This window comes from Marmota monax, unplaced genomic scaffold (genome assembly GCF_021218885.2).
Source record: "Marmota monax isolate L192 unplaced genomic scaffold, Marmota_monax_Labrador192_F-V1.1 WCK01_AAM20220418_F8-fsc00220, whole genome shotgun sequence".
Taxonomy (NCBI): domain Eukaryota; kingdom Metazoa; phylum Chordata; class Mammalia; order Rodentia; family Sciuridae; genus Marmota; species Marmota monax.
Window position 1 is genome coordinate 1287860 of NW_026693909.1, and position 25122 is coordinate 1312981.

A 25122-nucleotide genomic window follows, 5' to 3' on the forward strand; every position below is an offset into this window, starting at 1 on the left:
CAGGATGCTCATGGTAGCTTTGTCCTAATAACTCAGAACTGGACACCACCCAGATGTCTACAGTGGGCATGATGGTCCTCACAGAGGAGTGCTTTTCAGCAACAGAAAGAAACCATACCCACAGGTGCAGAGAAGGGCAGGTGTTTGCTGGCTGTGTGCACCACAGTTGCGGGATGGCAGCCTTGGTGCAAGGAGTAGGCGTGTTCAAACTACCCTGCCCACAGTATAGAGCTCAGGCCAGGCAGAGCACCCGTTCTGCAGAAGTGCTGAGTGCTTGCTTCTCTTCCCACCTACAGGCACCGTTGGTGTGCAGCTCCCGGGCCTCCATGAGTATGGTGCCGTCGGAGGTTCTGCACATGCCGCCACCTCTGCCATGTGGGCCTGTCAGCACTGCACCTTCATGAACCAGCCAGGAACTGGCCACTGCGAGATGTGCAGCCTCCCCAGGACCTAGGGCTCCGGCCCTCTGCTGGGTGGGACTGGGCCAGCCCAGCCCTCCAAAGCCAGGAGCTCAAGGTGTGCCCCGCAAGGCTCAGAGCTGGCAGCCCTGAGGGGTGGGGCCCGCCACCCTGGCACCCAGGGAAGCTTCTTGGCACCAATCCCAGAGAGGGAGCTCAGCTAATGTGCTGGGGCTGAGTAAAAGCCGACTGGAAACAGTGTCCCTGCCTGAGAACACCACGCACGCCTCACCCAGTCAACAGCCCCCCGCCGTGGAAGGATTGGGCACCTCCAAATAATCACTTGAAATTGGTGGTGCAGGGAGGGTTGCTTTCTTTTCCTTCCTCTTCGATGCTTTCTGTTCTGTCCCCCGCTTGATTTTTTTTTTTTTTTTTTTTTTTTTTTTTGGTGGGGGGAGTGCCTGGCTACCTCTGTTCTGTTGCTCTGGAGCAGAGGTCCTGCCTGTGCCGGCCACAGCCTCCTGCTCAGCTTGCAGGCTAGTGCGCTTTCTCATCTTGTACCAGGCGGAAGTTTAGAGTCTGTGCTGGTTGCAATAACAGTTTTCAGCAGTTCCTTCCCAGAAGACTTTTATTTATTGTTTTTAAGATAAAACTGCACAACAGGGATATGAGAGAGACTAGTTTCCACTTCTTCCCCTCCTTAAGCGCAGCCCCTCCTGGGAGTTCAGGTGGTAGTGGACGGGTCCCACTGTCAGTCCTCCTATGAAGCAAACCTCAGTGCCTGAGACATTTCTACCAAGTCACACAGCTGTGGCAGCTGGCGATATGGGCAGCTGAGCAGGAGCAGAGTGGTGGCCCTTGCCTGGTGGGCAGTCCCTCTAGATAGCCTGGATGGGTGAACACCAGGGCCCCGATTTCCTCCCACAGCACCATTCCTCTACCCATAGCCTTGCCAGGCCTTGGTCTGGAATAGTGCTTTGGCCATTGAAACAGGACCTCTGTGGAGCCTGGAAAGTTGATAGCATGCACACAGTGTGAGGACCAGGCAATCCATAAGAGTCCTAATGGTCTCTAAGTGTCCTCCACAATAGGACTGGGGCACAGGCCTACCCCAGGCGAGCCGAGGGCGTCTTGATGCCTCTTTGCCTTAACAAGAGCCAAATTAGCTGTGCTGCACCTAGGGAAAGGCCGGCCCAGCCAGACTTCCTGGAGGCTTGTGTGTCTGTCGCCTAGAGAGATGCACCCACAGCCCTCCCCATCCTTGGCCATGTAGACAGAATGCTTGCCTGCTGGGCTCTCTCATGGCAGGGCTGTGGCCAGAACCCTCAGGTGTACCTGGCATGGCATCCCCGCTGGAAGGCCCAGGTTTCTTCTGATCCTGGAGCCACAAGCCCATTAGGTTGACCTGGCTACAGCAGGACTGTAAAGCAAGCAGTCTCCCCCCATCTGCCACACATTATGGAGGTGTGGAGGGTCATCTGGTCTGCCTGCTAGGAGCTGTCTTGGCTGGGGCTTTGCCTTCCCTGTCTTACCTGGTCCCTGAGGTCAGCTGTGAGCCAAATGGCCTGGCTGGCTGCTTACCTGTCTCCAGGGCCATTCACACCAGTGCTGTTGCCCAGCCTGGGCAGGTACTGGACAGCACAGACTTGTGGAGACTCACTGCCCCAACACCTGTGTTCCTCTCCACTTGCTCTCTCGTCTTTATCCACCAAGCTAATTTCCATTTCTCAACCAATAGTTTTTCTCACTCTGCAGTTCTGGCATCCATGCAATCCATGTTTTCTTTTTGTCTTTTAGCTAAAGAAAGTGTTGTGATATCGCTGCTTATGGTTTTGAGTTACTCTGTTCAATAATGCACTTTATTTTATCGTCCAAAGAGAGTCAAGCTCATGCTGCTGGCTTGGGGTGAGCCCTGCTGAGAGCACAGGCCTGGGAGGCCCAGGCACCACCTCCTGCTCAGGAGTGACCCCTGCCCATCTTGCATTCCTGTGGACATCCCCTCATGTCAACAGGCACCACATTCCAGAGGGGTGCCTGAGCACACACCTTCCCAGGCGAACACAGTGGGTGCCTCGGTCCCCTCTTGGCCCTGGTCGGTCCTGCCTACCCAGCCCACCCCCAGCCAGTCTGTTCCTGGGACATAGGTGCTCTGCTTTGGGCTCACAGGTGTGCATCACCTGGGTTTGGACTAGCATTACCCTGACCCCAGCCCTGCAGTGGAACCTAATAAAAAGCGCCTGAAGCGACTGCCCGCTCCCAGCGTGTCCTTCCTGTGCGCTGAACAGTTGTCCACAGGCCCTGTCTGGTGTCTAATCTGGGTAAGGTGATTAGATGACTTGCCCCCAAGACTCATTGTTCTCATTGATGTGTTTGGGCCATTTCAAGCTGGGACCCAATTTGCCTGGCCCATTGCTCCGCTGCAGGGCTCCTGGGCACTGTTCGTATGTGGGTGGAAGGGAGCTGTCCAGCCTACCTGAGATGCCTTTTCTGCCTTGAGTCTGTATGTCCTGGACAGGCAGATGAGGCCAAGCAGCAGGTGAAAGTGTCCAGGCAACCTAACTGCCCAGGTGCAGTGAGGAGCAGGGCTGGAGCTTACTGCTGTCTCCCAGGGACAGCCAGAGAGGTCTGGCCTGCTCCTCTGACTTCGGTGTCAGCCTGCTTCCACAGCTCAGCACCACTCAGTCCTCAAGGCAGGGACTCATCTGCACCCTGGGAAGCCACTAAAAAATAGCAGCTGTAGGGGCTGGGGTTGTGGCTCAGTGGTAGAGTGCTTGCCTCACATGTGTGAGGCACTGGGTTTGATTCTCAGCATCACATAAAAATAAATGAATAAAGGTCCATCGACATTAAAAAATATTTTAAAAAAAGTAGCTGTGTCTGAAAGGGCTCCTCCCAGTAGGTGACCCAGCTGCCTTTGAGCAGCTGAGTGGTGCTGAGTGCTCATCATCCACAGCTCCCTGGTGTTGCTGGAGCTGCCATGCTCAGCCCTCGTAGGGCTTGGGCTGTTCAGTATGACCCAGCAGCTGGCCTTCACACAGGGCCTATGAAAGCCCGAGTAAGAGGGACTGGAAGTCCAGATGCCTTTGTCCTCCAGGTGCTGCAGGCCAGGAGGCTCTGGGAGGCGCCTTCCTCCCTATCCTCACCTAAAGAAGTGAGACTGAACTGCTTGCAAGCAGAACTGGGGACTCTGGCACCCAAAGTCCCGGTCCCCACCCTGCAGGTTTTTGCACCTCTGCTGTAATCTACAGCTTCCACACACCATGGTTTTTCTTCCCACATCCGCCCCTGTAATTCTTGAGCTCCACTATGCTTGTCCTTTGTGAGGCCACAGTGCCCCAGTTTGGCAGAGTCACTGACCTCCAGTGACAGGCTCTGCAGTAAGGGGTGTGTGCACTTTCCACTCCCCTGGCAGAGCCCCGGCTAGGGCATGGCCTTGGGCCCTTCCCTCATGCCTTTCTCACCCCAGGCACCCAGTGCTCAGGTCTACTCTGTTTAGACTGGAGGGAGCCAAGAGCTGGCCAGCCCCCAAGCCAGAGGAGTGACATACCATGAGGCCTGCTGGCTCGCCCACCTCCCATATCCACTTCCTCCCCACATGGTCACCTTCTCTATCGGCATGTTTTCTCCTATTTTGGAAGCCACCTGGTTATCCTGAGGCGTGTGTGAGCTGGTGACTGACAAGAACCAGGGTCAGGCTTGGAAGGTTAGAATTGGTGATGAGAAGACCCCCAAGGGATACTTGTGTGCTCTGGGGGAAATTCAGAGTGACAGGCTGCTGAGGAGTGCTCTCTAGCCCACCCCCATCCTTCCCCTCAACAAGGGAAGCATTTCCAGGCAAAACGCCATCAGACTAGCCCAGGAGTGCAGAGTGAGCTGAGACCCCTCACCTGGTTAGCACCTGGCACAGATACACTCGGAGCTAGCCCACCCCCTACTCACTGGGGGGTCTGGACTGGCCACTGGTCATGTTGGCCGGTACACCGGGACTGGGTCATATTCCAGCCTGGCACACATTCTGGACATTCTCCAGCTGGACCTTTTACATGTCAGGCCTGCTGTGCCCCAGATGGCTCCTTGACTTCCGAGTGTCTGGCCTTGAGACTTTTCTGATGAAATAATAATAACTACTACTACTATTATTATTTAATAAGAGCTATGGTCTTGCTGTGCTGCTAAGTCTGGCCCCCAAACTCCTGGGTTCAAGTGATCCTGCCTCAGCCTCCTGAGTAGGGGGAAGCCCAGTCTCTGCCTGGCTTCAGGTGGGCTTTATGGAAGGTGGAGGATCCTGGTCTTTCACTTGGGGGATTCGTGTAGAGCTGCTCTCTTGGCCCCTGGTTGCAGCTTCTGGAGCAAGTGGAGAGAACTGCCAGGAGGGAAAGTGAAGATGTCCCCTGGCCTCCCCCTTGCTTCCTCCCCCAATCTCAGCTGGTCATTTCCTTTGCGGTGCTCTGACCCTAACTCAGAAATCCCTTTGGCTTCCCTACGTCCCCACGTGTTCAAGCGTTGCGCTTGTCTGACTCAAAGCCCCTAGAGTCCTGAGAACGGGGTCCTGCGTGGTGCTGCTCAATGAGCAGAGGGAAGAGACCCAGCCCCAGCTGGACTCCTCGTTGCCTCCCAAGTCCTAGAGATTCCAAAGCCCGTTGACACTGCGCGCGGGAGAGCGGGCAGCGGCCACTCCTCCGCGGCGCGGCGCATCGGAACGGCCCCAGCTCTCCAGGAGCTCCCCGCAGCGCGCAGCCCGGCCCCGCCCCCGCAGCAGGCCCGCCTCCGGGCCGGCCCCGCCCCCGCAATGCCGCTTTACGGCGGAGGCCGCGCCACGCCGTGGGCGGCCGTAAAGCGCCCCCAGGCGGCACCGCCCCCGCCGGGCTCCGCGCTGGCCGTCCGCCCGCTCGAACAATGGCTGGCGGTACGCCCCGCGTCCACTACCTGGCGGGCTTCAGCTGCCCGCTGGGCGGCCTGGCGGCGGGAAAACCCCGCGTGCTGTGCCACGAGGCGGACGTCTTCCTGTCCACCGGGAGCGAGTTCGTCTACGTGTACGACCAGGAGGGCGGGCTGCTGACCGTGAGCGCCGGGCCGCGGGCGGGCGGACGGGCGGCGGGCGGGGCTCGGGTCCGCTCAGCAGCGAGACCCCGCCAGGCGTGCGCCTGGCCTGACCACACTCCCCTGGCGTCCAGGCGGTGTACCGGTTCCCGGACCAGGTGTGGCACCTGCAGCTGCTGGCCCCTCGCAGGGCGCTCTACGTCCTGTGCGCCCGGAGGGGCATCTACTGCCTGTCGCTGGACACCCCCAGCAGGTGAGGGGTGGGCGTGGCCCCGTGCGTCCTTGTCCGCCGTGGGGCCACTGTGGCCTGCACGGCATCTACTTGTTCACACATTCCCCTGTGACTGCACGGACTTTACTCCTGGATGGGTCCAGAGGGACGGCCCACCATCGCTGCGCTGGAGACGGAGGGCTGTGCGGGGCGTGAAATCTCGGCGGGTTTTTGCCACACTTGCAGCCCCTCACACCCAGCACCTGTGCTGCCGTGTTCTCCAGGAGCTCCTGCTGGCAGGGAGTCCTTAGCTAGTGGGTCCAGGAGACACCTCCCCAGCCCGCCAGCAGGCCTGCTGTTGGTCTGGTGGCTCTGGCCGGGACCCTTAGAAGCAGGTGTGCTGGCTGCTGCTGTGTGAGGTGGAAAGGCAGCTTGTGCAGCCATCTGAACTGTCAAATGTGTCCTGAGCCGTCCGTGGGAGTTGGGAGGTTGTGTGGCCAATGGCCTGTTGAAGGGCTGATGGTCACTGTGGAGACCCTTCGGCCCTCCCTGTGAAGACCCCTGCCCAGCCTGTTCCCAGGCGGGTTTTCGTGAACAGTCTGCCCCGTCCATCCTGACTGGTCCCATTGTTCCTGGAAGGTCTGTGAGCCAGGCCAACAAGGACAGTGAAGAGGATGAACTCCCTTACCCTGTGATGCCCGTGGACCCGGATGCCTGCGTCCTCCCCGATGCCACACTCTGTGCGTTCACTGTGCTGGACGACATGCTTGTTGCCCTGGCGCAGGGCCCCACCCAGTGGAAGATGCAGCTGTTTGAGCACCCCTGTTTAGGGGAAGACCCCCAGCCAGGGGGCCAGATCGGTGAGGTGGAGTTGTCCACCTATACCCCCGAAATTGGTATCCCAGGAAAGCCCACAGCCCCCCACTTCCTGCCAGTGCTGTGCTGTTTGTCACTGCCAGGCTCCGGAGCACCACATGGTCACCCCCAGGCCTGTGGAGGCTTCACACTAGAGGAGGCCCTCTTTGGGCTACTCTTTGGAGCTGATGCCACCCTCTTGGAGTCGCCTGTGATCCTCTGTGGTCTTCCTGATGGCCAGCTCTGCTGTGTGGCCCTGAGGGCCTTGGTCACCTCTAGGTCAGCCCCTGGTGACCCCAAGGCCCTTGTCAGGATCCTCCATCACCTGGAGGAGCCTGTTGTCTTCATTGGGGCCTTGAAGACAGAGCCACAGACTGAGGAGGCTGTGGAGAGTGAGCTGTCCAGTATGGAGGTCCACTCTGACTGCCTCGTAGCCCTTGGTCACCATGGCAGGACGCTGGCCATTAAGGCCAGCTTTGACAAGTCAGGGAATCTGGTGCCAGAGCTTCAAGAGTACTTCCTCCCGGGGCCAGTGCTCTGTGCTGCCTGTGGTACGGGTGGCCGCATATACCACAGTACCCCCTCGGACCTCCGCGTGGTGGATTTGGCTCAAGGAAGCGTCCCCTTGGACCCTCAGCAGCCCAACAGAGCCCCTGGAAGCCTGCCGCCCACACTGTGCCCAACCAGCTTGAGTGTCTGCAGTGTCCTCACTGTCTCTGTGTCACCCAGGGCACCTGCAGGTATGAGTGGCTGTTCAAATGTGGAGAGCCAAAGCTGTCAGGGGCTCCCTCTTGGCACTCTCCCTACGGGTTGGCCTGTCCTCTTCTGTTTTCTCATCGGCCACAGCCTGCTGGCACAGGGCCAAGGAGCAGCATGTGTGTCTCCTTCCGGGACTTGAGCAGGCCACTGCTCTGCCTGGATGGACTATCATCCCTCACTAGAGTGGCTGCTCAGAGCATGTGGCAGTGCAAGAGCACCTGTGGCGGGTCTCAGAGCAGGTCATGCCTGCATGCGTCTTCTGAGGGCAGGGACACACTTTCAAGCCTGCATGTGCTTATGGGCTGCTCCAGCGAAGGCAGGGCTCTTGAGCTAGGGAGTGTTTTAGCTGTGTGTGCCCAGTGTTGGCCAGAGCTGTGTTGGGGCAGGCCAGCCTCAGCAGAGGCAGACTTTGTCTCCTGTGGTGGCCCTGGCTGTCTGGAAGCCCCATGAGGATGGAGAGGAGGGGGACCTGGCCTCCATGGAGCACTTGTATTTGAGAAGCTCAGAACAGCCTTGCTCTTTGTGGCCTGTTGAGGGCAGACTGTGCCCAGAAGACATGGCCGCACACAGTGTCCTCCTGTAGCCCTCTTTTTTTTTTTTCTATTCACATCTAACAGAACCAGATGCTGCCACGGTGCCACCTCTGTGTTGGGCTGATAGCCCATCTCAGGGAGGCCTGTCAAATGTGTCAAAGACCCCTGGGCAGCGTCTCCCTCCTTGGGACAGTGCCTTGGCGCTCTGCCAGTGCTTGTCTTGGCACCTGGGACAAACACTTCTGAATGTCCTCGCAGCTGCCAACCACTGAGCAGCCCTATTTGTGTCCATTGTCAGGTGAGACTGAGCTCCTGGCTCTGTCTGCCAAAGGGCGCCTGATGAGCTGCAGCCTAAGACCCAAGAGTCCTGGTCCCACCAGAATGACTTCAGCAAGTGCAGACCGGAAAATCAAGGAACTGCTCTCCGGCATCGGCGACGTGTCTGAGAGGTGAGCAGTGGTCTCCGGCTCAGTGGAGCTGGCGTTGCACCCTGAGCAGAATGTCCTTGACTGCTGTGGTCTGTGTGGATCCCAGAAGAGAGACCCTTCTTCTCAGGTAGGACCCCGCTCCTTTTCCCCGCTAGGGGGCACAGGAGACCCCACCACTTCCTTAGCCCACAGACTCCCCTGCTCAGAGGACTCTGCCTTCCTGCTGGCCCAGGGATGTAGGAGAGTGCACTCCAGGTCCATGGGGCTCCTCTTGTCTTCCCCTGGCTCCTCTGGTCCTAGAGCATACCCCATAGGCTCCAGGTCCCTGTGCCCTCCATTCCTCCCTGCCCTTGTCACTGTGGAGCCCTGGAAAGGAGACAGGCTGATTAGGAACATTTCTGGGGCAGCTGAGGACAGTGCCAGGTAAACCCCATCTGTAGTCGTGACCCTGAGTGTCTGATGTGGGTGGAAACTTCTTTGAACCAGGGGCTGGCCCAGCCCCACAGAGCACTGCCCAGCCCCTGACGTGCTCCATCATGTGCCTTGCCTTCTGTGGCCGAGAGGAGGGGGGGGCAGCTTCCAAGGGGTCCTGGTGTGGGCGGGACGAGGCGAGATGCTCTCCAGGCCTCACCCCTGAGGCTTGGCTCACAGCCTCGCTCTGCTAGCTGTGGAAGCAGGTTCCGGTCCCTCCCCCTCGGAAGTCCAGGGGCTGGGCTCCCTGCGGTCTCCTCCCTTCCCTGAGCACCATATCTGCCCTTCGCAGAGTGTCCTTTCTGAAGAAGGCAGTTGATCAACGGAACAAGGCCCTGACGAGCCTCAATGAGGCCATGAACGTGAGCTGTGCCCTGCTGTCCAGCCGGGAGGGCCCCCGGCCTATCTCCTGTACCACCACCACCTCCTGGAGCCACCTGCCCCTGCAGGATGTGCTGACAGCTACCTGCCTGCTACAGAACAGCGGTGACTTCAGCCTGGACCGGGGCTGGACCTTGTGCATTCAGGTGCTCACCAGTTCCTCTGCCCTTGACCTGGACGCAGCTGGCTCAGCTGTCACCTACACCATCCCTGTAGACAGGCTTGGCCCTGGCAGTCAGCGGGAGGTGACACTGCCCCTGGGCCCGACTGAGAGCGGTGTGCTTGACCTACCTGTGACCGTGTCCTGCGCACTCTTCTACAGCCTCAGGGAGGTGGTGGGCGGGGCCTTGGCCCCCTCAGACCCCCTGGAGGACCCCTTTCTGGAGGAGCATGCCCTCGACCTCCTTCCTGAGCAGGAGGGCATCTGCCTGCCTCTGAGCAGGCTTACAGTGGACATGCTGCGGTGCCTGCGCTTTCCTGGCCTGGCCTCACCCCACACACAGGCGCCCTGCCTGCTCAGCCCGGCCCGCAACCCTGTGGACACTTTCCTGGAAGCCTGCTGTGGGCCTAGCAGTGAGCCGACTGGCCCTGCCTCCCTGCGGGCCAAGTACTTGCCCCCATCGGTGGCCTCCATCAAGGTGTCAGCTGAGCTGCTCAGGACTGCCCTGGAGGATGCTCACTCAGGTTGGTGGAACCAACTGGCTTCACCTTGGCCTCAGGGCCTCTCCCCGTCCCCCCCAAGCTGCACCCCATAGCTGGCCTCTTCCGCCTGCGCTGCCGCCGCATTTCTCTGTTAAACTGGGCTTCTTGAACCCTGCATGTGGAAGCCCGGCCTGAACAGACAGTCGAAGGCATCACCAGGGAAATTTTGCATGGCAAGCACCCAGGGGCCAGCCGGACCAGCCCCCAAGCCCATGGCCCAGCTTGGCAGAACTGTGTCTGGGCCCTGCGTCTGCCTTGCATTGCCACCGGGTGGGTGAACCCTTCACTGTGTGGTGCTGGATCTTCTATCAGGATGGTGCCCTGTGTCACTGCTGCCGCTCTGCTGCTGGAGGGTGTCTGGCAGCCTCTGGGGCTGGCCTGCACAGGGAGGGAGTGGCAGCCACCCTCACTGGATGCATCCCTGCAGCAGAGCTGCCTGCTCTCAGGGCCACACCCGGGCACTGGCAGGCTTCCTCCACGGTGGAGGTCTGACTCAGTCAGCTGCACTACTTTGCCACCACCCCTTGGAAAGCTGCTTCTTGGGGAGCTATCCTGGCTCTCTGCTTGGGGTGAGCTGCAGAAAACTGGGACACTTAGATGGCACTGAGAAGGGGACATTGCAGGAAGCCACCCAGGTGTTAGCAGGACCCACCTGAGCTCCTGATGGTGCTTCTGCCCTCCAGGTGTCCCCCTTTGCAGTGCCACCTTGCAGTGGCTGCTTGCTGAGAATGCTGCTGTAGACATCGTGAAGGCCCGGGCACTGTCTTCCGTCCAGGGGGTGGCCCCCAATGGCACTGACATCCACCTCATCATCCGTGAGGCAAGCAGGGGGTCAGTTCACCTGTCCGTGGGGAATCGGCCTGACTGCCAGCGACTCTCAGAAGGGGGTCCCTGGACCAGTGTTGCTGGGAAGTTCAAGAGGAATCAGACTCCTGATTCCCCTAGGAGAAGCTGAGCCCCAGACCAGAGGAAGCCCAGCACTTCTCTCTCACACCCTGCTCCCCCACCTGCTGGACTCACTTCCAGCAGATCCTCTGGTGCTACTTGCCACTGTCAGACGCTGTTGCTGAGTAGTTTGGGGTGCCCTTAGAATCAAATCGATCCATTCCCCCAGACATTGCCTCCTTGCTGCCCACTACTCAGCCCCTTCAGACCCAGGCTGGACTGGCATCTAGGTCAGAGCATCCCTGCAACCTGAGGCTGGGGTCAGGCAATAGCTCTGTCCCGTGGAGGGGTGCTCGCAGCCCTGTGGAGGAGCCTGCAGTGACCCAGGCTCCAGGTCTTGCCCCACATCTGTGTCTGGAGAGCCGGTTCCTGAAGGGCACTTGGTGGTGGCAAAGACTCCACACCTGATCCTGCTGTCAGAGGTGGGCTGTGGCACCCAGTGTGGGTGTGGGAGTGTGGCCTGCTCTACAGTGGACTTTCAAGAGCATGGGCATTGCCCAGATGTACAGGGCCTGGGCACAGCTCCACAGTGAAGTGGTTTCCACAGTCTGGATCCTGAGGGTCTTCCTGGACGTGTTCTTCTCAGACAACCAAGTATCTTGCTATCAGTTCTTGGCTGTCCCCAGGCCAGGGCCCTTCTGACCCTACCCCTACCCACCTTCAGGGTGCAGAGTGGTGCCCAGGCAGGGAGTTGGGGCCACCCAGGACCTCCCTTACTGGCAGCTTGGGAGGCTCTGTTAGCCTGAGCCCTCCAGGGCAGCACAGGGGCTGCCAGCAAGACCTGCCTGTGTTACAGGTGGCTGTGACTGACCTGTGCCCAGCAGGGCCCATCCAGGCTGTGGAGATCCAAGTGGAGAGCTCCTCCCTGGCAGACATGTGCAGAGCACATCACGCCATTGTTGGGCGCATGCAGGTACAGTGGTTGGTGTGGGCTGGGGAGGGAGGCTCTGAGGACTGCAGGTGGGCTGTGGAGACTGGCTGAGGTACCACACGGCTGCAGGCCATGGGGTCTGTGACCACCACTGCCTCTGCTGGCAGATGCAGTGCTGTAGAGATATGTGAGTGAGCGCTTCCTCGCAGACAGGCCACTTTGCTGTGCCATCAGCCCCATGTCACCCCAAATCCAAAGCCCACCTACACCATGCGTGCATGGCTGCTAGGGCATCCTGAGGCTTCCTGTCTTCCCCTGCTCAAGCAGGGCTGCGTGGACTGGCACACTGTGGGCATGGGTCCCAGGATAAGGCATCTGCCTGTGCCAGGGAGAGCGAGCAGTCTTAAGGGTTTGCTGGGCAGAGGCACATGCTCTGGTGCTGTGCCCAGGCTGCTCACGCCAACAGCTTCCAGGTCTGAGAAGCTCCCATGTTCCCATTGAGTCTAACCAGTGCCCAGAGCAGGGTGGCCTCAGTCCAGAGCCTGTGGCCCCTGTCCACCTGTCCCAGCTCTGTTCAGCCTTGGTCCTTGCAGCAGAGACTGCAGTGTCCTCAGTAAGCCCGTCCTGAAGTGGGTTCTCAACTCTGGCCTCTGTGGGCCTCTCGGGAACCTGTCACCCCGACCTGCTACCTGACGGCAGCTGGGACCCACAGTGTGCCCAGATGCACTAGGAGCCAGGCAGGAGGCATTAGCTGCCATCAGAGCTCCGAAGGTCAGCCCTGGTGATCTCAGCATGTGGCTCCAGTGGCCAGTGCTGGGCCATGACCCCAAAGCCCACCCCATGCAGCAGGCCATGGTGCAGGCACTTCTGCTTCCGTGCTGGCGTCAGTCCAGACACCATGACCAGGAAGAGTGGCCTCCAGGCAGTGCTGCCACCGTCAGAGAAGGCACTTCCCAGTGTTTATCTGGCCCCTAAGAACGTTGTCACCACATCCAAACTTCCCCATCAAGGACAGTCATGTGGGGTTAGAGCCACCCTGATGAGTTTGTCTTGGTCATGTGAAAGGTCCCCATCTCAAAACTCACATTCAGAGGCACTGGGGTTAGGACTTCCACGTGTGAATCTGGGGCGCCACATGCTTTCCCTGGATGGGACTTCAGTGTTGTGGTGGCAGTGTGCCAACCTCCACATCCATAGGTCAGAGCTCCCAGGACTCCGCCCAGAGGGACAGCTCCCACTGCAGGCCAGCACTGCCTGGGGTGCTCTCAGGTGGAGGCTCTACCGTGGGCCTCACTCACCCCTGGAGAGGGCAGCAGGGCCTCGCTGTCTCGGTCACTCAGGCCTGTAGCCAGCTGGGCTCCTTCAGAAAGCGGGAGTTGGCGACCAGCCCCTCAGCCTGCTGAGTGAAAGGGCAGCTGGGTCAAGTTGGGCCCTGGCTGAGGTGCAGCAGAGGCAGGCTCCAGTCTGTCTGGTTCAAGGACAGAGCCGGCAGAGGGGGACTTTGGGTCTGAGCACAGCAAAGCTCTTTAGGGATGAGTGGAGAGAAAGGACCAAGTAGAAATTTATTGTCAGTAACTGATCACCAGGTGGGGCCCATGTGCCGCTGCTCTGAGAGGAGAGTCCCGGCAGGTGGGAAACGAAGAGTCGGGGAAGAGCCCACACAGGTGGTCAGAGTCAGCAGAGCAGGAGACTGTGCTGGAGGGCCTGGGGGCAGCCAGAGGAGGGCTCACCCTTCCCTGATGGTCACGAGGGCCTGCTAGTGCCGACATCTTCCTCAGGACAGACAGTGGGCACCACCTGCCACATCCCCACTCCCACTGTCTCCCCCAGGCAATGGTCAGGGAGCAGGCTGCCCAGAGCTCCAGCCCACCCGACCTCCGCATGCAGTATCTTCGCCAGATCCATGCTAACCATGAGGTGAGCACCTGTGCAGGGCTGTCCCACCAACCTGGGCATCAAAGAGTGACCCTGGCAGGGCCCCTGTGCAGACAGATGCTCAGCAGCTGCCCAGCCTGGTGGGGCTGGCCTCATCCTCAAGTGTGGGCTTGGCCCTGGGCAGGGCAGCGCGGTGGGGTCACGCCTCTCTCCTGCCTGCCTGGCTCCACCTGTTCCCCTAGCCACGCCTGCCTGGCTGTGCTGTGTTCTTGGACCACCCACCACCTCCCAGGGAGGGGTCCCAGGGAGAGGCAGAGGGCCTGAGCCATGTTGCTTGCTCCTAGGCACTGCTGCGGGAGGTGCAGGCCCTGCGTGACCGTCTGTGCACGGAGGATGAAGCCAGCTCCTGCGCCACAGCGCAGAGGCTCCTGCAGGTGTACAAGCAGCTGCGCAGCCCCAGCCTCGTCCTGCTGTGACCAGGTGGGCCCAGGCCTCCACCCCACTGCCTTCAGCCCTCTCCAGCAGCCGAAAGACCCTTGATGGTTGCTCAGAGAAAGAATACCACGGGTGACTGTCCCAGCCCTGCATATGACCTGGCCAAAGGCACCAGAAAGTGGAGGAAGTCGGTGGGAGGCAGTCCAGGGGAGCCCGAACCTCTGACCTCCACCAGCTCACTCTTTCCCTTTCTCCCAACAGCTCTGGCCGCACTCTGCCACACTGCTGGGCGCTTTCCACCCCAAGCACTGAGGCTCCCCTGGCAGCATCCTATCTACTGAAGTTCTGGACCCCCAAGCGGCAGTCCATGAGGGACACAGGGCTTCTGGGCTTGGGACTTGGGGTGGGTTCATGACTTGTTGCTGCTATTCCCCCCCACACCCCGGGAGCACCAGCTGCCCCTCTGGTGCCACCAGGTGGGAGGGTACTCCTGCAACCAAAGCACAGAGATGTGGGGCTCCTGCAGGTGCCAGTGGCTCCTTGCCATACTGATGAAGGGCTATCAGGGTGGCCCGTGGCCAGGAAGCTCAACAGTGAGGTACCGTGCCTCAGCTGCACTGTGTGCTGCTTTTAGGGTCACTTGGGGCCAGGGGCTGCAACCCAGCATCCCCATCCCCATCCCCACCTCTTCCTTCAGCTGGGCAGTGCCCAGTCGCTGGTGCTGTTTTTGCTATGGGGTGGGGTTGCTGTGTGTCTAGACGTCTGTGGAGCGAGCCACTCCTGCTGGGAGCACTGTCGGCAGTGTGCACAGCAGGTGCTGTGAGGTGCTTTGCTGACAAGTGACCCTTCGTGTTGAGCTCAGCTCGTGTTGGCTGTTTTTTTTACCCCCTCCCCACCCTCCAACAAGCACGCACCCCCAGCTCTGCTGGACTCCTGCCAGAGCTGCTTTCTCCATGGCCCTGGGGCTGGTAGGAGGCCCCTGAACTGGGGGACTCTCCAAGAAAGGGCATCCTCTGCAGCACCCAGGAGCCCTCAACCAGGCTGCTCGACTGAGGGTCTGCTCTGTGGTGCCTCTGGGCGGGCCAAGAGGGGTCCACAGGAGGGAGGCTGAGGTTGGAGGGGCCTGCCTCTATGAGAGCCCGGAGTCTCCACCAGATCTGGCTCTGGTAACAAGCTGGGGTTTGCAGGGAGAGCCACCTGCTCCAGGGCTGATGAGGGCTGGCCTTCTCGGGGGCTCTGGCCTGGCCTGCCCAGGCTTATCTGCAGCTGTCCCAACAGGACAGGCAGAAGCCTCTGGCTCCAACCCTTGTCCAGTGCTCTTGTCCATGTCTTGCAAGGATGAAGAGGCCAGTCCAGCCCCCAGGATGTGCAGGGCCTGTGTTCACCTGCCTTGGAGAAGGGTGACGTGTCCTAGGCTGTCCAGACTTCTGCCTGTCCGACTTGACATCTCCCAGGCCTCCCTTGCCATTGCAGGCTGTGGGGATCCCAGAGCTGACAGGTCTGGACTGCCTGCCAGGCTCACTTCCCCAGACCCCCAGGTCCCAAGAGACCACTGCCTTAGAGCAGTGATGCCGTCCAGCCTTGGCCGCCTCAGCTGGGCATAACACACAGACCCAGAATGAGACGCCAGGCCAAGGGGGCTTGGTGTGCCATCCTTGTAGAGCCAGGGCAATGCCCCGCACCGCTGTGCAGGCTGAGGCCACCTCCCAGCCAGGCTGCCCTGCAGGGGTGTTCTTCAGGAGGAGTTACCTGAGGCATCAGTGCTGTTTAGTTATGTGGAAAGGACACTGGGACCAAAGCCACATGGTTCCAGGCTGGCTGACAGTGGGGGACACCACAGACCATGGGGCACGTTGAGTCTACCTGCCCTCCTGGCCACTCAGCTTCCCCATGTCTGGCCCTGCAAGGGTTAACTGATCTGCCCAACACTCGCCCCAGGGATAGTCCCTCTGGACCTGAACAGGGGCAGACCCTTGTTCCTGGAACTGGGCAGATCCCAGTCCTCGACTCCTCCCCTAGGACTCTGCTTGGTTCCTTCCTCTTTGGCCTGTGCCCCCGCTCCCAGGGGACGCTCTCCTCAGCCCAGACTCCTACCCCTCATTGGGCATCACCTGTCCTTGGGCAATGGACTCATTGGAGGACACTCCAGGCCCCAGAGAAGGGCAGGGACTGCCTAGGTCAGCTGCAGGGGTTTGGGGTGTGTCTCCTGAAGGAGGATCTGTGTGCCTAGACATGGTGACACCTGGGGCAGGTGCGGAAACCAGAGGAGGCCCAGGGTGGTAGCTGTCCAGGTCATGGGGCTCTCTCCTCTGGATTCCCAGCCATGGCCCTTTCCCTGAGATGGATGGGGGAGAGAAGGGTGAGTGGCCCACTGCAGGAAGTTGTCCCTGGACAGAGGATGCAGGGAGGGACTGCAGCGGGCCAGGGACAAAAGTGCCAGTGCTCAGCAACGTGGGCCAGCGACCCTGCCCCCGAAACCCTTCTGACCCCCCGGGGGGCACCCGGAGCTCACAGCAGTTGTCAGACAGGCGGCTTAGAACACGCGCCCGCTGGTCCTCAGTACTCCCAGAGCGCGACCGCGGAGGGCGCGTCGGCGTCTGCGCGGAGCAGCCCCGAGGCGCCGCCGCGCAGGTACTTGCCGCTGCGCGCACGAATGGCCAGGCGGCCGCGCTCGCGAAACTCGAAGAGAAAGTCCTCGGCGCTCTCGCCGTCGCTGCACACGCTGCCGTGGCTGCCGGTGTACCAGAACCCGCCGCCGCGGCCTGGGGCGGGGACGGGGCGTCGGCGTGGTCCACCCCCCACGCGCCCCCCCCCGTGCCTGTGCGCCCGCGACCCCGGTGTGTGCCCCACTCACTCCTGCGCACCTCGGATCTGATAGGCGCCGTCGCTGAAGCTCAGGTGGAAGACGTCGTAGACAGAGCGGTTGGTGTCCAACTGGTTGGAGCCTCGGCGGTGGCAGACGAAGCCGTCCAGGCCGCGCAGCACCAGGATGGGCCGGTTGATGAGCTTGAGGATGAACTCCTCGTCCTCGCCTGCAGGAGAGGGCGCTGTGGAGCCGCCCTCCCAGCCCCTTCCCTGTCCAGGCACAGTCCTGCCCAGATCTGCCATTGCCTGGTGCGCAGCCTTGGCAAGATGCCTAATGCCGTGGAATCTAGGAGTCTCCAATTGTGCAAGGAGTCGAGGAGGTTCCCAGGGTTCCCAAAGGTGCGATGGAGAAAACCAGACCCTCTGGGAGCTAACTGTCCCCTGGTGGATTACCCAGATTAGGATGACTTGCCCTGGCAGCAGCAGCTCCCCTGAGAGGGGAGAGGGCCTGTGTGCAGGCACCGGCCTGGGTGGAGAGCCTGCCCCCAGCACCTAGGGGGCAGGAATGCTCACCCACAAAGTCACTGACGGCTGCCAACTGCCCGTTCTTCTTCATGCACACATAGCGCCCATTGCTGGCTTTGAGTGCCACCCGCCGGCCACGCCACTCCACCTCAAACATGGTGCTGGCAGAACTGAAGGGAACAGGGCAAGGTCCCCTCAGTGGCAAGCAATGGGGGTGCAGGCCTCCCCTTCTTCCTCGGGTTCCAGGGCCCTCCACTGACACCACCATGAAGAGCTGCCCCATCCAGAAGGCGTTCTTCCCTGACTGGGCTCCAGCAGTGGGCCGCAGGGTTGAGGTAGCAATGATGGTTGGTGCAGTGTGGGGAGCTGACTGTGGTGGCAGCGATGGTGGTGACCTTAGTGGAGGTGACGGTGTGATGGGGATAGGGGACACTCACACTTGTGTGGCTGTGGCCTGAATGCCCCCATGGGTGACCAAGGTCCAGTAACCTCCAGTGCTGGAATAGAAGGTACACTTCTTTGTGTCCTGATCAATTTGCATCAAGAAGGTCTCGTGGTCTAGCTCTTCATCCTGATTGGCTGAGACGTTGACCCCTAGAGGGAGGAGATGGGGAAGTCCCTCACAACTCTCCTGGGGGGCAGGGGTTGAAGAGGCATGCTGGGGCACCCCCAAAGCCAGAGAGTCTCATCTAGAACCTCTGGATTTGGGAAGATCTGGAAAGCGCCTGCCAGGACCATGAGGCCCGGGCTGCTCCCACACAGGGCCCCTAGCTCTTCCCCAGGAAGAGAGCTCCTTCCGTGCCGGCAAATCTCCCACTCCGCTAATCAGCGGGTAATCTGCTTGCTCCCGCTCTCTTGACCCAGGACTTACACCAGCTTCTATTTATAGCTCATTTCTAAGCTGCCAGGTGGGCACAGCAGGGTTTTTGCCCTACCCCATGTATGGACCCAGGTCACTTCCAATGCCTAGGGACCAGGAAGACCCCCATACGCACATATGCTTGGTCTCCCAGGAGCCCTAGAGGTCAAGGCTGCCCAGGGCTCTGCTGGGGTTCCCAGAAGAGGGCCGAAGGGGGCACTCTCTCTGGGCTGGCAACAGCCCCAGGCCTGGAGCCTCCCTGGGATCTGCCCACCCATGGCACCTCCAGCTCCCTCCCGAATACTGCATCCCAGTTCCCATGGCGACTGGGCACTCAGTGGTATGACAGGCTGCAGACCCCATGAGGCCCAGGGGTTCCAGTGTGGGCAGCTGGGGAAGGGGAGGAGTAGTGGACAGAGCCCTACCCAGTCCGGCCCCTGGGAGGAAGGGCATCAAGCAGCAACCCCTAGGGGAGAGCCCGGGTCTGCTCCTTCACTGGTGTCCAAAGGCCACCCCTAGGCCAGGTGCGACTCACACTCAGGTCACAGCTCTGGTGCAGAGAAGCAATTGGAAGGGGCCTAGCATCTTTGCCACTGTCCCCACCACCACCAGCTCCCTCATCCCAGCCACAAATACTGAACTGAATGGGCAGCACCTCTGTCCCGACTGGCTGTGAGCCAAACATGGCCCTTGTCCTCGTATGCCTGGGCCTGGTGAGCAGAGGACGAGGATATCTAGTGAGGGGTATGAGCCACTGTGGGAGACGGCGACAACTGGCCTCCCTGTGGGGACTGAGAAAGAAGCCAGGTCAAAGGACTGGCTAGGCAGGTCGAGTGGCCCACTGCGGCTGTCTCCCAGGCCAAGAATACCGGTGTGTCCTCCCACGTCACTCCACACACCATACTTAGGCAGGATGCTGTCCGACATCTTTCTGGACACACAGTCACCTGCTTCTCGGAAGCTGACCTCACAGTGGGAGGGACACAGAGTTCAAGTTGGTATGGTGATGTTGGTCTTACCCTACTCTGGGGGATTGGTTGAGCCAAGCAGTGTTCAGTCCTGACCAATGAATGTAAATGGGGTATCTGCTAGGATTTAGGGGAGATATTTTACTCCTAAGAAAACAAGAAGGGCCAGTGATGCTTTTTTCTCTGGATTTTGTCTTGTCTGGATGTGAGGCCTGGAGTTGCAGCAGCTATTTTGTGAACATAAAGTCAGCATTGAGTCAGGAGAGTGGTTCGACAAGGAGGTAAGAACAAAGGCCCTCGGTGGTACCACAGAACTGACCATGGTGCCCTTCCAGGAATCGCACCTTCCCTGAGGCCTCTGGACTCCACTTATACGTGACAATCATGTCTTTCTGACACCAGACAGTCTGGTCTTCCTGCCGTGCTACCCACCAGCACTGCCATACCAGAGAGGGCAGACAGACTGGCTGGCAGGCTGATGGAGGAGGGAAGGGAGATCATCAGAAGAGAGAAGAGCACACTGGGTGCTCTCACACCCCTCCAGGGCGAGGAGACAGCCCAGGGTTCTGCCTGGCCATGGCCCTGCTCTGCCGCCACTCCAGGACATAACCGACAGGAGATGGGGCAGAGCTCACTGCTGCCCTGCCTGGAAGTCGAGGCACCCGCTCCCCAGGCCTCTCCTTCCCCGCAGCCTGCTTCCTCCCACCACCGGCTGCCCAAGTCCATCTGACGCCTCTGCGGGCCAGGCCAGGTAGCCTCAGCCTTACTGCAAGGTACCTACCTCCCATTCCCAAGGTGCGAGGGAAGCAGGTGGTGGCCCTTGGTAGGGGATCCCCTCAAACGGCAGTCAGATCCAGGTGGTGAAGAGACTAACACGACCCACGTGGCCACCATCACTAAACCTCCTCCACCATCACCATCACCTCCACCGTCCCTCCAGCATCACAATTTCATCTGCACCTCCACCACCACCAACTCCACCTCCACCATCCCTCCATATGATCATCACCATCAACACCTCCACCTCTACTATCTCTCTACCATCACCTCCACATTCACCAAGCTTCCATATCTCCTCCACCGAACTCACCTCCACCACCACACTGTCACTAACATCACTGCCACCCCCATACCGTGCTATCAATATCAGCACCAGTGTCGTCACCCCCATGAGCCTCTTTCACAAGTGTCACTCACAAGCACTTGGTGCCCAGCACCTCCGCTGGCTCCACGGGACGCCCCCTCCACCCGGCTCCCAGGTAACTCACATTGCTGATTAAGGCCTGCAAGCATCTGGGCCTTCATGAAGGGCAGGCAGGAAGGAAGGACCATCACTGTGTGTCCACCCGGCCACATGCCAGGACCAGGCGCCTCTAACGACCGTTGATGTTCTCACTGGCCTGAGGGCTCTGAGTGCAGCCCCAGGCCCCCTGGGCATGGCTTACTTCTGCCATCTGGGCCAGGCAGCCAGTGCCCAAAGCCCTAAGGTAAGGCAGGTGCCCAGGGAGGCTGACATCCACAGGGTAGGGACTCGATGGGCACATGGTAGCTGCCCTTGCCTGGGGAGTGCTGGCCTGGAAGGACCTGAGTGGGTAGAAGCAGCTCTCCCCATCTCACCTCTTGTCCTGACCTCAGAGCCGCGGATCTGGGCATGCCCGGCCACTCGGGGGTGCGTGGAGCAGGAGCCCACGTTGGAGCAACGGCGATGGCTGGCCCGGGCCAGGGCCTTGCTCTCAGCAGCATGGTACCATTCCGAGACCCTTAGCTTCCTCGCAGGAAGTGGGGACTGCTGTGTTCGCCCCACAGGCTGCTAGGGGGTGTCACATGAGATAGGTGACCAGTGGCTGGGAAATGGGGAGAGCCACTGGAGCAGAGATGGGCTGTCCCACCAAGGAGCCAGGCCTGGGCCACGGCAGTGTGCCCCAGTACCCACTAGCACTGAAGGTGACCAGAACCCCATTCCTGGGGCTGCCGAGGCTCCCCCTGGCCAGGCCTGCGGAGGTGCCGACCCCTCTTCACTGTGCCGTCTTCTTGCCCTGCCCTGGCCCCTCCCCAGTTTCCTTCAAAGTTCAGACAGTGGGATGATGGGCAGAAGGGGAGTGGCAGGGCCTCCGTGGCCTCCTGTCCACCCATCCTCACAGCCCCAGGCTGGGCACGGCCCACCCCCACCCAGAGGGGCACGGCCCACCCCCTGCCCACACCTCTCTAATCTTGGAGTCAGCAGCTGCCCGACAGCTAAGACAGTCTCCGGCTGGCCGGGATAAAGGGCTGCTTGTTAGCCCTAGGCCCACTGCCCCGCCGTATGCCAGTGTCCACCAGACACACAGGAGCCCAGCAGACACGCACTGGGCGGCCAGCCGCTGTGCCTACCTTGCCGCACAGAGACGTAGCGGTGGTTGGCGGCCACCAGCACCACCTGCGGGTGACTCTCCTCCAGGTCAAAGAGCTCATCCTTGCTGGGCCGCGTGTTGCGTCCAGCCTTCAGCGTGCCAGCAGGCCCCGTGGGTGCCAGGTAGCGGCCATCACAGTCCTTGAAGGCCAGCTTGCCCGCCTTGAACTCCAGTGTGTAGCAGGCATGGGCCTCGGGCTCCCTGACCAGGCGGCCGTCGCTGCGCAGGTAGCGGCTGTCGCTGGACTTGAGGCAGTACCGCCGGCTCTGGAAGATGAGGGTGAGCAGCGCCTCCACCCCCCAGGGCATGTCTCCGTCCGCTGCCATCTCGTCCTCCTGCCGGCACAGGTGCACATAGCGCCTACGGCTCACGCTCAGCAGGTGGGCCTGTGGGTGGATGGCCAGGTGCACAGTCCACAGCTCAGCCGTGGAGATGGTCGTGGCAAAGCAGGATAGCTGGTCCTCAGTGCCTCCGAAGAAGCGGCCGTGTGGCTCTGACTGGAGCACCCAGCGCCCATCCGGCTGGGGCAACACCAGGAAGCGGCAGTCAGGGCCCGGCCGCTCTGCTCCACAGCCCACGCGCCCGTCCTCTTCTGCTGACAGGTAGCGGCCCAGGTGGCTGCTGCGGAACAGCACGGCCGTGCCCTGCCCTGGGTCGGGCTCCAGCACCCACATCTGCTTCCTCTTGAGGCTGGGTGCCGAGGCATTGACCTTGAAGCCAAAGCTCTCCGCTGTCAGGTAGCGGTCAGTATCATTGACCAGGCCAAACTGGATCTTGAGCACCTGGTGCAGGCCGTTGGTGGGCATCTTCCAGGCTGGCCAGGCCTCGCAGGCTGGGGAAGCTCTCTCTGAGTGCTCACGGGTCCTGGGGCCTCCCAGAGGCCCAGCTCTGCTCCACTGGCCTTCGGCCCCCAGGGCCTGCTGTCGTCATGGACCCCACTACCTGCTGCAGCACTGTCTGACCAGTGGCTCGGCCACCCAGGCAGCTCTTACGTGGCCAGTGGGCAGCAGAGGGCGGGTGGGGAGGACGGATCAGGAACGTGCCGGCTTAGTGGCGGTTCATTACCCCAGCTTGGACTGCGGTGTTTCCTGGCTGACACGGGGGCTGGAGCAGGGTGCCCGGCAGGACTGGACACAGGCTCCCCAACCTTATCTTCTCCCACGGCTGCTAGGGCCCAAGTCCAGGGCCCTATGCCCGTACCTCTTGGCCTCTCACCTTCCTGCTGCCACCAAAAGGCCCCTTGGACTCACAGCGAGCGCTCCCAGCCGCGCAGCTCCTTCCCAAAGCAGAAAAGGCACCAGTGGAAGCCCACGGCACAGGCGCAACCCGATCACAGCCCCCGCCGCAGGGCCACCAGATCCGCGGCAGGATCCAGTTACTGCTCCTCTGACTCTTGCTGCCAGGAGCCCAGAGCCCCCCCAGGCAGGCTCCCCACCCAGTAGCCTGCAGCGCGTCCTGGGCTGCCCTGCTCGCACCCCAGCCTGCAGTCCTGGGGCCCGGCTCTCCCTTTGGGTGGCCTGGAAGTGGCAGGAGGGGTGTTAGTGCCAGTGGCAGGGCCAGCACAGGCGCACTGGCCCCCGTGGAAGGCCTGGCTCGGGAAGAGCAGCCCGCACCAGGGGAGGCCAGTCACCCTTAGGGAGGAATGTTTGAGCAGGAGCTCCCTTGTCCTGTGGTCAGCGGCCCCGGCCTGTGTGGCTTCCAAGTGCCCCAGGCAAGTCTTGGAGCCATGAGGCTGCTCCCCTCCCTCCTCATGTGGCCTCCAACAGACCTGCAGGGTGGCCTTGGGGACCCTATAACTGCCACTTGAATCACCAGGGTGACTGGCCTGACGGGTCTTTAGAGACTGTTCCCTTGGTGTCTGGCCAGCGGGGGACCCATGGGCTGGCCCTGCTCAGCCATGCCTGTCTCCTGCACCTGCCTCAAGGGCCAGGTGCCAAGGAAGGAAACCAGAGCTGCCCACCCTGGGCTGGGTCCAGACCTGGTGTCCTCTTCCTTATGACAGCGTGTGACCCTCAGGTCTCCCTGGGGACCAGGAACAGGGTGTTGAGGACTTCCAGCATCGGTGCCCAGTCCCTCCACTGTCCTCCTGGCCCTCCATCCCTTGAGTGGCCATTGTGGCTCCACACAGGGCAGCCAGGCACAGCAGTCCACTGTTAGGGCGTCAGGGGCGGTTCACGGAGGGACTGTCAAGTGCAAATCCTGGCTGACTGCACCCTCCCTGCAGGCCAACTTGGCCACCCCGTGGGCCACAGGTATCTCGAGGCCCTGGCTGTGTGGCCAGGCATCCCCCAACGATGCCCACACCCCAGCCTCCCCTCAGGTCCCAAGGGTACAGCTTGGTCTGTGTGTGTGTGGCGTGGGGAAGCCATGTCCACTGTGTCCTCCAGGTGTGGACACTGGCTGCTCCTCCGCAGTCCCTGGCCTCAGCCAGGTGCAAAGGGAACTGGGATGCCACGTCCTTCTGATGGACAGGAAGGCCTCATTGGCACTGACAGGTGCTGGCAGGCCCTCGAGCACCGGGGGAGGAAGCCCGGTGGCCAGGCACTAAGCAGCTTGGCTCTGGGCAGCCTCTGGATGGCAGGGCCAGAAGCGGCAGTAGCTCCTCCTATGTGGCCCACAGCTTCAGAAGGGGTGGGGCTATTGGCACAGATCCAGGTGTGCTAGCCAAGGGGACCGCTGGGTCCCAGGGGAGGGGCACTTCCTTAGAGGGAGGCAGTTTGCCAGGTCCTCCACACCAGCCTTCACACAGCCCCAAGGGAGGGTCAGCTCCCGGATAGGGGAGAGCTTCCTTCTGGGTCCCAGCAAGGTTTCGGGCACACAGTAGTGCTCACACGCAGTAGTGTGCCTGAGACTGTTCAACATGGGGGTCTGTTTTTTGTGCAGTGGGATGAGCCTCTGCAGAAAGATGCAGCATTGGACATGCATGTCTCTGTGTGTCCAGATGCCCTGAGGTGGGGGCTGGGCCTAGCTGTCACCTGCTAATCCGGTTCAGCCCCTGGAGATGCTACTGTGGACCCCAGCCTTAGAACCCCCTCAGTGCTGCTCAGGGTGATCAGATTGTGCACTGCTCAAGGGAACCTCTTTTTTTAAAAAATATATATATATTTTTATAGTTGTAGATGGGCACAATACCTTTATTTTATTTTATTTTATTTTATTTCTTATGTGGTGCTGAGCATTGAACCCAGGGCCTCGCACGTGCAAAGCGAGTGATCTATGCTGAGCCACAACCCCAGCCCTCAAGGGCACCTCTGTATAGGGTGCCAGTCACAGCCCAGATGTACCCTGCACTCAGGAGCCCACAGCAGGCCTGGCCTGGGTCCTCCGGCTTCCCTTCATAGCACCCCCACCAGGAGCACACAAATGTGTCTGCCCTGAGGCCTGTCCTGGCTGGGCTCTGGAGATGTCCAAATTTACTGGCATTTGGGAACCCCGTTCACCTGCACCACCTACCTCTAAGCCCAGAAGGAAGACAGTGGCCCAAGTGTGTGGCCACATGTGGCTGGTGCACTAAGCCTGGACACAGAAGGTCAGGCCACCTGATGTCCCATCTTAAATGTCTGTCTTGAGGGAGGGGCACGTCTCCCTGATGGGTGCTAGGAGGTCATTTGGGTGGGTGGCACCCCAACCCCCTACTACAGTGAGCAGCTGGTGGTGGGTGGATGTGGTCA

General features: G+C 60.7%; 3 protein-coding genes across 7 annotated transcripts in view; 2 read left to right on the forward strand and 1 right to left on the reverse strand.

Moving 5' to 3' along the window:
• Nploc4 (NPL4 homolog, ubiquitin recognition factor) overlaps positions 1–2645 on the forward strand; it is a 48872-nt gene extending 46227 nt beyond the window's left edge. For all 4 annotated transcript variants that reach the window (XM_046463369.2, XM_058585254.1, XM_046463371.2 and 1 more), the window contains one exon: positions 297–2645. In XM_046463369.2, coding sequence (XP_046319325.1) covers positions 297–454 — 158 coding nt within the window. In that variant the 3' untranslated portion in view covers positions 455–2645. The remainder of the gene's footprint in view (positions 1–296) is intronic.
• Positions 2646–5249: 2604 nt separating this feature from the next.
• Positions 5250–14765, forward strand: Faap100 (FA core complex associated protein 100). 2 transcript variants are annotated; one of them, XM_046463373.2, is made up of 10 exons: positions 5250–5459; positions 5573–5691; positions 6289–7244; positions 8095–8245; positions 8988–9760; positions 10462–10598; positions 11520–11636; positions 13425–13511; positions 13814–13949; positions 14166–14765. In XM_046463373.2, the coding sequence occupies exons 1-9, from the start codon at positions 5295–5297 to the stop codon at positions 13943–13945; spliced, it is 2637 nt and encodes an 878-aa protein (XP_046319329.1). In that variant the 5' UTR covers positions 5250–5294; the 3' UTR covers positions 13946–13949; positions 14166–14765. The 2 variants fall into 2 exon arrangements, with proteins under 2 accessions (XP_046319329.1, XP_058441238.1); XM_058585255.1 differs by lacking the exon at positions 14166–14765 and having other exon boundaries at positions 13425–13937.
• On the reverse strand, positions 13128–22828 carry Fscn2 (fascin actin-bundling protein 2, retinal). The gene is made up of 5 exons (XM_046463374.2): positions 21432–22828; positions 17672–17828; positions 17283–17404; positions 16769–16936; positions 13128–16666 (listed from the first exon to the last, which is right to left on the reverse strand). The coding sequence occupies exons 1-5, from the start codon at positions 22255–22257 to the stop codon at positions 16461–16463; spliced, it is 1479 nt and encodes a 492-aa protein (XP_046319330.1). The 5' UTR covers positions 22258–22828; the 3' UTR covers positions 13128–16460.
• Between the last annotated feature and the right edge of the window lie 2294 nt (positions 22829–25122).